This window comes from Erpetoichthys calabaricus, chromosome 17, assembly GCF_900747795.2.
Source record: "Erpetoichthys calabaricus chromosome 17, fErpCal1.3, whole genome shotgun sequence".
Classification (NCBI taxonomy): domain Eukaryota; kingdom Metazoa; phylum Chordata; class Cladistia; order Polypteriformes; family Polypteridae; genus Erpetoichthys; species Erpetoichthys calabaricus.
This window is the reverse complement of record NC_041410.2, coordinates 14379642-14395424: the sequence shown is the minus strand read 5'-3', so window position 1 is coordinate 14395424 and position 15783 is coordinate 14379642. Positions and strand designations below refer to the sequence as shown.

At 45.0% G+C, this 15783-nt stretch overlaps 1 protein-coding gene across 1 annotated transcript in view; it reads left to right on the top strand.

The window, feature by feature from the left end:
* Positions 1-15783, top strand: part of gldn (gliomedin) — a 36560-nt gene that overhangs the window by 3306 nt on the left and 17471 nt on the right. The window contains exons 2-4 of the mRNA XM_051920741.1: positions 3857-3908; positions 10538-10567; positions 11398-11496. Of these exons, the coding sequence (XP_051776701.1) occupies positions 3857-3908; positions 10538-10567; positions 11398-11496 (181 nt within the window). The remainder of the gene's footprint in view (positions 1-3856; positions 3909-10537; positions 10568-11397; positions 11497-15783) is intronic.

Sequence of the window (15783 nt, the reverse complement as noted above, 5' to 3'; positions counted from 1 at the left end):
ACACCCTGCGGAGGAAACTCATTTCAGCCACTTGTATTCGCGATCTCGTTCTTTCGGTCACTACCCATAGCTCATGACCATAGGTGAGGGTAGGAACATAGATCGACTGGTAAATTGAGAGCTTCGCCTTATGGCTCAGCTCCTTTTTCACCACGACAGACCGATGCAGCGCCCGCATTACTGCGGATGCCGCACCGATCCGCCTGTCGATCTCACGCTCCATTCTTCCCTCACTCGTGAACAAGACCCCGAGATACTTGAACTCCTCCACTTGAGGCAGGATCTCGCTACCAACCCTGAGAGGGCACTCCACCCTTTTCCGGTTGAGGACCATGGTCTCGGATTTGGAGGTGCTGATTCTCATCCCAGCCGCTTCACACTCGGCTGCGAACCGATCCAGAGAGAGCTGAAGATCACGGCCTGATGAAGCAAACAGGACAACATCATCTGCAAAAAGCAGTGACCCAATCCTGAGCCCACCAAACCGGACCCTCTCAACGCCCTGGCTGCGCCTAGAAATTCTGTCCATAAAAGTTATGAACAGAATCGGTGACAAAGGGCAGCCCTGGCGGAGTCCAACTCTCACTGGAAACGGGTTCGACTTACTGCCGGCAATGCGGACCAAGCTCTGGCACTGATCGTACAGGGACTGAACAGCCCTTATCAGGGGGGCCGGTACCCCATACTCTCGGAGTACCCCCCACAGGATTCCCCGAGGGACACGGTCGAATGCCTTTTCTAAGTCCACAAAACACATGTAGACTGGTTGGGCAAACTCCCATGCACCCTCCAGGACCCTGCTAAGGGTATAGAGCTGGTCCACTGTTCCGCGACCAGGACGAAAACCACACTGTTCCTCCTGAATCCGAGGCTCGACTATCCGACGGACCCTCCTCTCCAGGACCCCTGAATAGACTTTTCCAGGGAGGCTGAGGAGTGTGATCCCTCTGTAGTTGGAACACACCCTCCGATCCCCCTTCTTAAAGAGGGGGACCACCACCCCGGTCTGCCAATCCAGAGGCACTGTCCCTGATGTCCATGCGATGTTGCAGAGGCGTGTCAGCCAAGACAGTCCTACAACATCCAGAGCCTTGAGGAACTCTGGGCGTATCTCATCCACCCCTGGGGCCCTGCCACCAAGGAGTTTTTTGACCACCTCGGTGACCTCAGTCCCAGAGATGGGGGAGCCCACCTCTGAGTCCCCAGGCTCTGCTTCCTCATTGGAAGGCATGTTAATGGGATTGAGGAGGTCTTCGAAGTATTCCCCCCACCGACCCACAACGTCCCGAGTCGAGGTCAGCAGCGCACCATCCCCACCATATACAGTGTTGACACTGCACTGCTTCCCCTTCCTGAGACGCCGGATGGTGGACCAGAATCTCCTCGAAGCCGTCCGAAAGTCGTTCTCCATGGCCTCCCCAAACTCCTCCCACGCCCGAGTTTTTGCCTCAGCAACCACCAAAGCCGCATTCCGCTTGGCCTGCCGGTACCTATCAGCTGCCTCCAGGGTCCTACAGGACAAAAGGGTCCTGTAGGACTCCTTCTTCAGCTTGATGGCATCCTTCACCACCGGTGTCCACCAGCGGGTTCGGGGATTGCCGCCACGACAGGCACCGACCACCTTACGGCCACAGCTCCGGTCAGCTGCCTCAACAATAGAGGCACGGAACATGGCCCATTCGGACTCAATGTCCCCCACCTCCCTCGGGATGTGGTCGAAGTTCTGCCGGAGGTGGGAGTTGAAGCTACTTCTGACAGGGGGCTCTGTCAGACGTTCCCAGCAGACCCTCACAACACGTTTGGGCCTACCATGCCTGACCGGCATCCTCCCCCACCATCGAAGCCAACTCACCACCAGGTGGTGATCAGTTGACAGCTCCGCCCCTCTCTTCACCCGAGTGTCCAAGACATGTGGCCGCAAGTCCGACGACACGACCACAAAGTCGATCATCGAACTGAGGCCTAGGGTGTCCTGGTGCCAAGTGCACATATGAACACCCCTATGCTTGAACATGGTGTTCGTTATGGACAATCCGTGACGAGCACAGAAGTCCAATAACAAAACACCACTCGGGTTCAGATCGGGGGGGCCATTCTTCCCAATCACGCCCTTCCAGGTCTCACTGTCATTGCCCACGTGAGCATTGAAGTCCCCCAGCAGAACGAGGGAGTCCCCAGAAGGTATGCCCTCTAGCACCCCCTCCAGGGACTCCAAAAAGGGTGGGTACTCCGAACTACTGTTCGGTGCATATGCACAAACAATAGTTAGGACCCGTCCCCCCACCCGAAGGCGAAGGGAGGCTACCCTCTCGTCCACCGGGGTAAACCCCAATGTACAGGCTCCAAGTCGGGGGGCAATAAGTATACCCACACCCGCTCGGCACCTCTCACCGGGGGCAATTCCAGAGTGGTAGAGAGTCCAGCCCCTCTCAAGGAGATTGGTTCCAGAGTCCAAGCTGTGCGTCGAGGTGAGCCCGACTATATCTAGCCGGAACCTCTCAACTTCGCGCACTAGCTCAGGCTCCTTCCCCTTCAGAGAGGTGACATTCCACGTCCCAAGAGCCAGTTTCTGTAGCCGAGGATCGGACCGCCAAGGTCCCCGCCTTCGGCCACCACCCAACTCACACTGCACCCGACCTCCTTGGCCCCTCCCATAGGTGGTGAGCCCATGGGAAGGGGGACCCACGTTGCCTCTTCGGGCTGTGCCTGGCCGAGCCCCATGGGTGCAGGCCCGGCCACCAGGCGCTCGCCATCGAGCCCCACCTCCAGGCCTGGCTCCAGAGTGGGGCCCCGGTGACCCGCGTCCGGGCAAGGGAAAACGCCGTCCAAAATGGTTTTTCTTCATAGGAGGTTTGTTTAACCGCTCTTTGTCTCATCCCTCACCTAGGACCAGTTTGCCTTGGGTGGCCCTACCAGGGGCATAAAGCCCCGGACAACAGAGCTCCTAGGATCATTGGGACACGCAAACCCCTCCACCACGATAAGGTGACGGTTAAAGGAGGGGATGTTGACAACTATATACTATATTATTATACTGTACTATATATGAGAATAGTAATAATAATAACTTAATTATTATTATTATTATTATACTATATAAATATACTCAGACACTGGCTTTGTACATTCAGACATTGACTTTCTATACTGAGACTGTGACTTTATTTATTCAGACTATGACTTGATACATTCAATACTGACATTATAAATTCAGACACTGAGTTTATATATTCAGACCTTACATATTCAAATATTGACTTTGCATACGCAGACTGTGACTTTATATATTTACATGCTGACTTTATATGTTCAAGAATGACTGTCTGTATTGAGAAATTACTTTATATATTCGAACATTGGCTAAATATATTCAGACTGTGAGGTTATATATTAAGAAGCTAACTTTATTTAGGAAAGAGTACATATTCAAACGTTCTTTATATATTCTGACTTTGACTGCATATATTCAAAGTATTTGCCTGTTTGGCACCTCACAATAATACAGCCAAGTGCATCATGGGACTTAACGATAATCCTTCTCTGACAGGCTGAGGGAATTCAATTTATTTAGTCCTGAGCAGAGGAGAGTGCCTGAGGGGTCCAATCCCGGTCTTCCAAACTCATTGATAAAGACAATGCTTCTGCTCCGTTGCAAGGAGGAATAAACCGATAAAAATGACACAAGCATCAAAGTGCCACCACAGGGAACTAAGAAAACAAAAGAAAACTGGAAAAAGTCGGTAACTGTAAATCAATGACTGCCACGATGAGTGAAAAGATAAATGAACAACTCAGTAGCAGAATGCCTTGGATGCTGATTTTTCATACTTTTGTAATGTTTTTGTTGTCTTTATAGATTCGCATAATGGTGGATTTGTGCAATAGCACAAAAGGAATATGCTTAACAGGTACGTCATATTGTGATATTTTTGAAAAGTTGATAGAATTAGCCGACCAAGATTGTTGTAATCAATGAGGCCAAAAGCTGCATTCCAAGTAAAACAAACCATTTTTATTTGATGTTAAATGGTTGCAGACTACAAAATTGTTTTTTTACATCGTGTGAAATATTGTGTTATAAAAAAAACAAGACACACACGAACTCTGTGGTGAAGGTTTTGATAGACGTCTCTGACATTACAATGATAGATTAATCCAAGGACAGCTAAATATACAAATACATAAACATATACTACATGCGCTACTAATCTAAGACAGATTGAAATCTAAGCAATCAACGTCGACCTCAGCATTAATGTTTGCAGTGCACCATGCAGAACATTCACATCCATTATATGCAATTCGGTATGAGGCTCATAAAAGCAGTGTTCATGTTTGTGATATGCCATCTGTTGGAATGACACATTTAATGCATTTTACTTCTAGAAATATTTGTGATGCACCATCTGTTGGAATGACAAATGCAATGTATTCATCTCTGTTATATGCCATTTGGTATGGGATTCGTACAGGTAGTGTTAATGTTTGTGATGCGCCATCTGTTGGAATGACAAATGCACTGCATTCATCTCTGTTATATGCCATTTGGTATGGGATTCGTACAAGTAGTGTTAATATTTGTGATGCGCCATCTGATGGAATTGACAAATGCAATGTATTCATCTCTGTTATATGCCATTTGGTATGGGATTCGTACAAGTAGTGTTAATGTTTGTGATGCGCCATCTGTTGGAATGACAAATGCACTGTATTCATCTCTGTTATATGCCATTTGGTATGGGATTCGTGCAAGCAGTGTTAATGTTTGTGATGCACCATCTGTTGGAATGACAAATGCACTGTATTCATCTCTGTTATATGCCATTTGGTATGGGATTCGTACAAGTAGTGTTAATGTTTGTGATGTGCCATCCGTTGGAATTGACAAATGCAATGTATTCATCTCTGTTATATGCCATTTGGTATGGGATTTGTACAAGTAGTGTTAATGTTTGTGATGCACCATCTGTTGGAATGACAAATGCAATGTATTCATGTCTGTTATATGCCATTTGGTATGGGATTCGTACAAGTAGTGTTAATGTTTGTGATGTGCCATCTGTTGGAATGACAAATGCAACGCATTTCATTACTAAACATGTTTGTTACACGCCTCCTTATGACATGCCAGAGACACAGCAACTGGACAGACACACCTACAGACAATTACCCTTTTATTGAGATGGATATGGAAAAAAAGTTAAAGGTTATCAGTACACATCTGAGGAGGGCACTGTAGCTAAAATGCTGTGGTCTTTACCTCCTGTCCTACTTATCTTTTTTACCTTTGCAGATGCACACTGATGCAGCCCATCACTAATCTACACACACACACACACACACTCACCGATCAGTCACAACATTCAAGCCACTGCCAGGTGAAGTGAATCACATTGATGATCTCCTTACAATGGGACCTGTTGTGGGGTGAGATATGTTAGGCAGTAAGTGAAGAGTCAGCTCTTAAAGGTGACGAGTTGGAAGTAGCAAAAATGGGCAAACGTATGGATCTGAGCGACTTTGTCAAGGGCCAAACTATGAAGACTAGGCGACTGGGTCAGAGCATCTTCAAACCGGCAGGTCTTGTGGTCTTTTCCCAGCACGTAGTTTGTTAGTACTGACCCACAGAAGGAGAAGTGGTGCACCAGTGACAGGGTCAGGGGCGCCCAAAAGGCTCACTGATGTCGTGGGGAGCGAAGGCTAGCCTGTCATGTCCAGTACCACAGAAGAGCTACTGCAGCACAGATGGCTGGGAAATGTAATGCTGGCCTTGAGAGAATGAAGTCAGAACACGCGGTGCATCACAGCTTACTGCACTTCTGGACTCCAACTCCCATGTACCCCTGCGGGTGTGCAAACTGGGATGCCTCAGAGGGACCACTGCCACCTGTTATATGGGCGATGGAAGTGCTCCTGACCTCTGGCTACCGCTTGTCCATTTTTTAAAAACCTTCGACAAAGCTAGAAGTTGTTTTCCCGTCCAGCCAGCCAGCGTACCTGCCTGTCCTTGCATGGCGTCTGCATGGCCTCCCCTGTGTCTGTGGGGGTTTCCTCCAGCAGTCCAGATTGGATGAACTGGTGACGCTAAGCTGGCCCTGTGAGTGCGTTTGCCCTGCAATGGACTGGTGCCCTGTCCAGGGTTTATTCCTGCCCTGCGCCCCATGCTAGTTGGGGTAGTCTCCAGCAGACCCCCAGTGACCCTGGTCTGGATTGAGCACGTTAGAAAACAACATGACTTGGATTTCGTTAGGTTTGGTGGTTCTTAAACTTATTCACGCTGTGTAATTTTCTCTTAATTTTCTTTCCATCTATGGTGCCCCAGACACATCCGCCGATGACATTAAAGTAATACTGGGGGGGTCCTACTGGAAAGTGCAGCCTACGTAATAAAACGGACAGCTTGGACCTCAAACTGTTTTTCACACGTCCTCTGGGAATCTCTGCTGCCAAACGTCCGCTGTATTTAGATGTCTTAAAAATCTTGTTCTTTGATTCCCTGGCATGAAAAATTTTTATTGAAAAATTATTTTGCCTGCAGGGTCTGGAAATAAACGCATACATAAAAACAAGTCGTCATTAAGAAGGAAACAGAAATGGACCTAATTGGAAGTTCAAAAAATAAACGCAAATAGAATGGAATTTTCTTTTGAAATCACACAGCAATTGTTTATTGTTCTATCGCCGGTAAGACCCACTGCCAATAAGCAAAAACGAGGATAATTAGCGGCAAGTGTGAAACGCTTGGGGGCGCTGTTGCCTCTTTAAACCCAACAGGCAGATGCTCTGGACAACGGGTGGAAGCCATAAGAAGTATTTTTATTCTATTCTTCTCCAAACAATGCCCTCAAACACCACAGCCACAGTCCATCCATCCATCCATTGTCCAACCCGCTAAATCCAAACACAGGGTCACGGGGGTCCGCTGGAGCCAATCCCAGCCAACACAGGGCACAAGGCAGGAACCAACCCCGGGCAGGGTGCCAACCCACCACAGACCACAGCCACAGTAAATAAGCAAATAAATCAATACAAAAATTCTCAACAATAATTTCAAATTCTCTCCTCCACACCTCCCGACTCCGGCTCGCTTGCTGGGTCTCCACCAGTCCTTTATATAGTCCTTGACCCGGAAGTGCTTCTGTCCCTCCACTCACGTGACTTGTTAGCACTTCCGGGTCAGATGGAGTATTGGATTTTTTCTTCAGCCCGGAAGTACGTCGGGACTCCTGCGCTCGGGACCTGGGAGTACCTTCGGGCTATGAAGACGCCATGAGTCCTTTACAGCTCCCCCTGGCGGCACCCAATAGGGCTGTGCAACCGAACTCCAAGTCCCAGGATGCCCTGCGGGAATCTGGGGCACCACCAGATCTCAGGGAAGCTGCCATCTAGCATTTTGGGGGAAGCAGTGTCCTGGAAAAGCTGCCTTCCACCATCCTTCCTTCACAGGACGTCCCGCCACACAAGGTTTTAGCTAATATGCTGTGATTGGACTGGCAAGGCCGTCAGTATATAACGTACTCACAAGCGAGGAGAGTGTGTTGAGCAGATGGAAAGAGAGGCTGATGAATGAAGAGAACGAGAGAGAGAAGAGGTTGGATGCTGTGGAGATAGTGAATCAGGAAGTGCAACAGATTAGCAAGGAGGAAGTAAGGACAGCGATGAAGAGGATGAAAAATGGAAAGGCTGTTGGTCCAGATGACATACCTGTGGAAGCATGGAGGTGTTTAGGAGAGATGACAGTGGAGTTTTTAACCAGATTGTTTAATGGAATCTTGGAAAGTGAGAGGATGCCTGAGGAGTGGAGAAGCAGTGGACTGGTGCCGATATTTAAGAATAAGGGGGATGTGCAGGACTGCAGTAACTACAGGGGGATAAAATTGATGATCCACAGCATGAAGTTATGGGAAAGAGTAGTGGAAGCTCAGTTAAGAAGTGAGGTGATGATTAGTGAGTAGCAGTGTGGTTTCATACCAAGAAAGAGCACCACAGATGTGATGTTTGCTCTGAGGATGTTGATGGAGAAGTTTAGAGAAGGTCAGAAGGAGTTGCATTGCGTCTTTGTGGACCTGGAGAAAGCATATGACAGGGTGACTAAGAGGAGCTGTGGTATTGTATGAGGAAGTTGGGAGTGGCAGAGAAGTATGTAAGAGTTATACAGGATATGAACGAGGGAAGTGTGACTGTGATGAGGTCTGAGGTAGGAGTGACGGAGGTGGGATTACATCAGGGATTGGCTCTGAGCCCTTTCTTATTTGCAATGGTGATGGACAGGTTGACAGACGAGATTAGACAGGAGTCCCTGTGGACTGTGATGTTTGCTGATGACATTGTGATCTGTAAAGAGAGTAGGGAGCAGGTTGAGGAGACCCTGAAGAGGTGGAGATCTGCTCTAGAGAGGAGAGGAATGAAGGTCAGTAGGAACAAAACAGAATACATGTGTGTAAATGAGAGGGAGGTCAGTGGCATGGTGAGGATGAGGGAGTAGAGTTGGCGAAGGTGGAGGAGTTTAAATACTTGGGATCAACAGTACAGAGTAATGGGGATTGTGGAAGAGAAGTGAAGAAGAGAGTGCAGGCAGGGTGGAGTGGGTGGAGAAGAGTGTCAGGAGTGATGTGTGACAGACGGGTATCAGCAAGAGTGACAGGGAAGGTCTACAGGACGGTAGTGAGACCAGCTGTGTTATATGGGTTGGAGATGGTGGCACAGGAGACAGAGCTGGAGGTATCAGAGTTAAAGATGCTAAGATTTGCACTGGGTGTGATGAGGATGGACAGGATTAGAAATGAGGACATTAGAGGGTCAGCTCAGGTTGGGAGACAAAGTCAGAGAGGCGAGATTGCGTTGGTTTGGACATGTGCAGAGGAGAGATTCTGGGTATAATGAGAGAAGGGTGCTAAGGATAGAGCTGCCAGGGAGGAGGAAAAGAGGAAGGCCTAAGAGAAGGTTTAAGGATGTGGTGAGAGAGGACATGAAGGTGATTGGTGTAACAGAACAAGATGCAGAGGACAGAAAGATATGGAAGAAGATGATCCGCTGTGGCAACCCTAACAGTAGCAGCCGAAAGAAGAAGTAGCAGGACGAATGATGAGGCAGGGCAAAAGCCAAATTCTTGGGGTGCCAACTGGGCCAAACTTCGTTAAATTTGATTTAAAGATAAAGAAAAACTACAAAAATGATGAGCTTGAGTGCACTCAATTTTCATTTAGCCGTCTCGTTCTGCACGCCATCGCGGTCAGCTTCGGAATCATTCTTTAATTCTTTGCATTTATATAGCGCTTTTTCTCACTACTCAAAGCACTCAGCAGTTGCAGGTTACGGGCCTCGCTCAAGGGCCCAACAGATCAGAGGTCCCTTTTGGCATTTTTTACGGGATTTGAACCGGCAACCTTCTGATAGCCAGTGCAGATCCCTAGCCTCAGAGCCACCACACCGCCTGTGAAAAGTGTTGTTAACAGGGAGGAGCGGCAGCAGCATGCGTGCGCCAGCATCCCCTCCTTGAGTTACAGGAGATGAATGAGAGGAATGAGATCGCCACCTTCAAGGCGCACCATCCTCTTATACTAGGAAGATGCGGGGCTTCCTTGGCTTTGTTGCCTTCAAGGGGCGGGTCTCCTCAAGGTTGTGAGAGGAAAAAACAGAGACAGGACCCTCAGCGAGGTCCACCAGCTTGCAGGGGGAACCCGGGGTTGGTGGCAGGATTGGCACTCCAGCCACCATCAAAAACCTCACCCTGTTCCAGTGTGGTGCTGAGGTGTCGCCCGCATCACGGCTGCACTCCGATCCCAATCCGGGTGGTTCGTCGTGTGGTGGGCTGCTCCCAACCTCTATGTCTAGGAGGTGACCTCCTGGCACACATACGTGACACTGCCAATATCCGTCTGTCTTTCCATTGCAAAAAATTAAGAGACTCACACCAATGGCAGAATTCAATTAAAATGAAAGTCTCACAAGCTGGTCACACTGCAGGCTTGGCCGATTCAAGAGCGGAGACGTCATATTTGATAGTTGGTCGTGATCTCGTTTCATTTCACTGACACAAGCATCACCCACCAAGTCTAACTGGTCCTCCACCTGACCCTCATACACCTCAATACAAGGGAGAATCAAAAAAGTAAAGGCAACTAAACACCACTACATGTGAACTGATGCCCACTGACTGTTCTGTCACTGGATCAGGGCGGCAAGAGGAGATGCGGAGGACGTTCAAAGAGTAAATTAGCAGCAAAAGTGACCACTAATTAAGAGAAAAGGGTTAGAATGAAAACCTGCAGCCAGTGCAGCCCTCCAGGACAGGAGTTGGAGACCCCCTGCTCTACGCAATACTGTTAGGGTAGCCACATCGACAACTTCTGAAAATCTGTGGAAAGTAATAAAACTAGCAACCTGAACCCTTCAGACGCAGATGGGCGCCATGCTTTTATCAGGCCTGGATAATTCAGTAGGCCTGTGTTTAAGGAAATTGTACCAGTGAAATGACCTACGATTAAAAAACTCATATTTATGAATTTAATGTTTCTTTTTTCTTCTTTCTTTTTAGGACCGGCTGGACCACCTGGTAAGATTACACGTGTGTGTGTGTGTGTGTGAAATCCTCGTGTGTGCTTGTTGTACTCCTAATGTTACGCCATTTGAATTTCTAATAATTAAAGCCGAATGTGCGCCTGTCTGGTGTGCACATTCACATAATTGGAATTTCCACCGACTCAATCCCATTCTCCTCCTGGAGGGGGGACGGTGTCCCACCCTATCCCCCCCACTGCAGCCTTAGTCTCCTAGACACCTGTATTCCCCTAGGTTAGCTGGCCTGGCCAGACAATTTCAATTTTGGGAATTACACCTATGGCTATGCACGCAGAAATCTCATCTTGATCTACAAGATACAATAAAACCAAAAATCCAGTAAACGGCAGCAAAAAAATCAGGAACCAAAAATCAAAACTAAACTTACAGGAGGCTTGATGTGATGTCCTCAACACTCAGTGAAGCCCGGAGAGGCGGCGTCTCCTCCACCGGACTATAAAGGCAGTGGGCGGGGCATCCGTAGTGATGTCATGGTAGCCCCGCCTCTTCAGGGCTCTTGCTACAAAACAGGAACCTAAGCTTAAATACACAATGCATAATTACTAAACAACAAATAAACAGAACAATAGTATCAAAAAATCACATTGTAATAAACTACATGAAAAAGAATTGAAAGAAAAAGAAAAAGAGCCACAACCCAGAGAAGGAACATTACGTCATATTACCATTGTTCCACATGTCAAAACTAATTCTCACAGAACAACAAAAATGAAAACCATTGAATTACGATTCCGTTTTCGGTGTCTGTTAAGCTGTCTGGTAAAAGCGCCACTGCATGACCTCCGTCTGTAACACCCGATGTGTCGTCTTGTCGAGGTCTTCCTGGTGCTGATGGACTGCCGGGCCACAATGGATCAATAGGACTGCCTGGACTAAAGGGCGAGCCAGGAGAGGTCGGGAAGCGCGGAAAACGAGGTAAGCGGGATTTCGTGAAAACACTTTAAGACACGGCACACATGGGTCAGATGTCATGGTTTTTGTTTTTTTTTAAATTAAAAATCCTTTGTTGCTATTTAGTGTATAAACATTTTATTTGAGAAAGTTAAACTGCAAAAAATGTTCCTTAGCTATAAGTGTCGTTATTGATTGTGTGCGTGTCGCATTTCTGTATTTTCTTTACCTTCATGTGTTCATTTTAACCATCAGCTTAACTCTGAATTTTTATTGTTCAAGACATAAACTAAAACATTCTTTAGTTAAGAAACACCACATACTGATAGATAGATACAGTGGTGTGAAAAACTATTTGCCCCCTTCCTGATTTCTTATTCTTTTGCATGTTTGTCACACAAAATGTTTCTGATCATCAAACACATTTAACCATTAGTCAAATATAACACAAGTAAACACAAAATGCAGTTTTTAAATGATGGTGTTTATTATTTAGGGAGAAAAAAAATCTAAACCTACATGGCCCTGTGTGAAAAAGTAATTGCCCCCTTGTTAAAAAATAACCTAACTGTGGTGTAGCACACCTGAGTTCAATTTCCGTAGCCACCCCCAGGCCTGATTACTGCCACACCTGTTTCAATCAAGAAATCACTTAAATAGGAGCTGCCTGACACAGAGAAGTAGACCAAAAGCACCTCAAAAGCTAGACATCATGCCAAGATCCAAAGAAATTCAGGAACAAATGAGAACAGAAGTAATTGAGATCTATCAGTCTGGTAAAGGTTATAAAGCCATTTCTAAAGCTTTGGGACTCCAGCGAACCACAGTGAGAGCCATTACCCACAAATGGCAAAAACATGGAACAGTGGTGAACCTTTCCAGGAGTGGCCGGCCGACCAAAATTACCCCAAGAGCGTAGAGACGACTCATCCGAGAGGTCACAAAAGCCCCAGGACAACGTCTAAAGAACTGCAGGCCTCACTTGCCTCAATTAAGGTCAGTGTTCACGACTCCACCATAAGAAAGAGACTGGGCAAAAACGGCCTGCATGGCAGATTTCCAAGACGCAAACCACTGTTAAGCAAAAAGAACATTAGGGCTCGTCTCAATTTTGCTAAGAAACATCTCAATGATTGCCAAGACTTTTGGGAAAATACCTTGTGGACTGATGAGTCAAAAGTTGAACTTTTTGGAAGGTAAATGTCCCGTTACATCTGGCGTGAAAGGAACACAGCATTTCAGAAAAAGAACATCATACCAACAGTAAAATATGGTGGTGGTAGTGTGATGGTCTGGGGTTGTTTTGCTGCTTCAGGACCTGGAAGGCTTGCTGTGATAGATGGAACCATGAATTCTACTGTCTACCAAAAAATCCTGAAGGAGAATGTCCGGCCATCTGTTCGTCAACTCAAGCTGAAGCGATCTTGGGTGCTGCAACAGGACAATGACCCAAAACATACCAGCAAATAAACCTCTGAATGGCTGAAGAAAAACAAAATGAAGACTTTGGAGTGGCCTAGTCAAAGTCCTGACCTGAATCCAATTGAGATGCTATGGCATGACCTTAAACAGGCGGTTCATGCTAGAAAACCCTCAAATAAAGCTGAATTACAACAATTTTGCAAAGATGAGTGGGCCAAAATTCCTCCAGAGCGCTGTAAACGACTCATTGCAAGTTATCGCAAACGCTTGATTGCAGTTATTCCTGCTAAGGGTGGCCCAACCAGTTATTAGGTTAAGGGGGCAATTACTTTTTCACACAGGGCCATGTAGGTTTGGATTTTTTTTTCTCCCTAAATAATAAAAACCACCATTTACAAACTGCATTTTGTGTTTACTTGTGTTATATTTGACTAATGGTTAAATGTGTTTGATGATCAGAAACATTTTGTGTGACAAACATGCAAAAAAATAAGAAATCAGGAAGGGGGCAAATAGTTTTTCACACCACTGTAGATAGATAGATAGATAGATAGATAGATAGATAGATAGATAGATAGATAGATAATGAAAGGCACTATCTATCTATCTATCAGTTATATAGTGCCTGTCATATCTGTCTATCTATCTATCAATCAGTTATGTAGTGCCTTTCATTATCAATCTATCTAACTGATAGATAGATAGATAGATAGATAGATAGATAGATAGATAGATAGATAGATAGATAGATAGATAGATAGATAGATAGGACAGACACTATATAACTGATAGATAGATAGATAGATAGATAGATAGATAGATAGATAGATAGATAGATAGATAGATAGATAATGAAAGGCACTATATAACTGATAGATAGATAGATAGATAGATAGATAGATAGATAGATAGATAGATAGATAGATAGATAGATAGATAGGACAGACACTATATAACTGATAGATAGATAGATAGATAGATAGATAGATAGATAGATAGATAGATAGATAGATAGATAGATAGATAGATAGATAGGACAGACACTATATAACTGATAGATAGATAGATAGATAGATAGATAGATAGATAGATAGATAGATAGATAGATAGATAGATAGATAGATAGATAATGAAAGGCACTATATAACTGATAGATAGATAGATAGATAGATAGATAGATAGATAGATAGATAGATAGATAGATAGATAGATAGATAGATAGGACAGACACTATATAACTGATAGATAGATAGATAGATAGATAGATAGATAGATAGATAGATAGATAGATAGATAGATAGATAGATAGATAGATAGATAGATAATGAAAGGCACTATATAACTGATAGATAGATAGATAGATAGATAGATAGATAGATAGATAGATAGATAATGAAAGGCACTATATAACTGATAGATAGATAGATAGATAGATAGATAGATAGATAGATAGATAGATAGATAGATAGATAGATAGATAGGACAGACACTATATAACTGATAGATAGATAGATAGATAGATAGATAGATAGATAGATAGATAGATAGATAGATAGATAGATAGATAATGAAAGGCACTATATAACTGATAGATAGATAGATAGATAGATAGATAGATAGATAGATAGATAGATAGATAGATAGATAGATAGATAGATAGATAAAGACAGATAGATAATGAAAGGCACTATATAACTGATAGATAGATAGATAGATAGATAGATAGATAATGAAAGGCACTATATAACTGATAGATAGATAGATAGATAGATAGATAGATAGATAGATAGATAGATAGATAGATAGATTTGAGAGTGTTTTGAATGCGTATTTATGGGATGAGCAACTAACAGAAGACCCTTTCGCTTGATTGTACTTCTCAAAACCTGGGAGTTTCCCATCTAGGAGTCCCGTAGGAAGAGATGGAGGAAGTGGGCCTGGTCAGTGTGGCTCAGCATGTTGTTTTTGTGATACTCATCAGGAAAAGTGAAATGAATGAATGCAAAAGGTGTTTGGCTCAAGATATAAACCACTCAAAAAAATTTGGGGATATGAGAATGGAGCAAAGTCACCACAGTTTTGGGACATTTTTTTGCTTCTTGTCTGGAAACACTTTGGTCTGAGCTGAGATGAGCCTGATGAAGACGAGTTACGACGCCATCTGGATGTACTGAAAAGACAAAAAAACAAAGACAAAATAAGAAGCAGCGACTCTTTGGTAGGACGCTGTGTTCATAGCACTGTACCCTTTTTATCAGTTGGACAGCAAATGAAGACCCAATCCTGTTCCTTCCCTGAGGTCTTATTGCAGCCTGCACCATTCCAGGTGATGTCATGAGGTTTTCTGCCAGGCCTTTCATCTTCTGTGTGGTTTACTTAAACGTTCTTTTCTCGTCTCAGTTTCTCAACATGCTGTGAGACTCCAAGGCGCTCCTGCTGCCACCTAGTGCTCATTGTTTTTATTACAGTCCTTTCTTCTGTGGCTCGTTCTTTTTGTTGTATTATTGAGAGCTTTTTCTGTCTTCTTGGCCCCTGTTGTTGTAAGCACATCACGACCGGAGGGGATGCCGATCCGCATGTCCTTCTTCATCCTTGTGGCCACATTTACATTTATTTGCTTAGCAGAGACTTTCATCCAAAGCAACTTACAAAGGAGGTCAACTTGATCAAGTCTGAGAGACCTTTTGGGGAGAAGTGTTACAGGACAAGAGAACAAAAAACTCAAGTGAAAAGTTCAGTCAGAGCTTAACAGAAGCAACTTACACGTCCAAGGTTACAAAAAGCTAACAGCGAACATCAGTCAGACAGAAACTCGTCAAATAAGAGGGTCTTCAAAAGCTTGTTAAATACAACGAGGGAGTCAGAATTTGAGGTGGAGATGTTCATGAG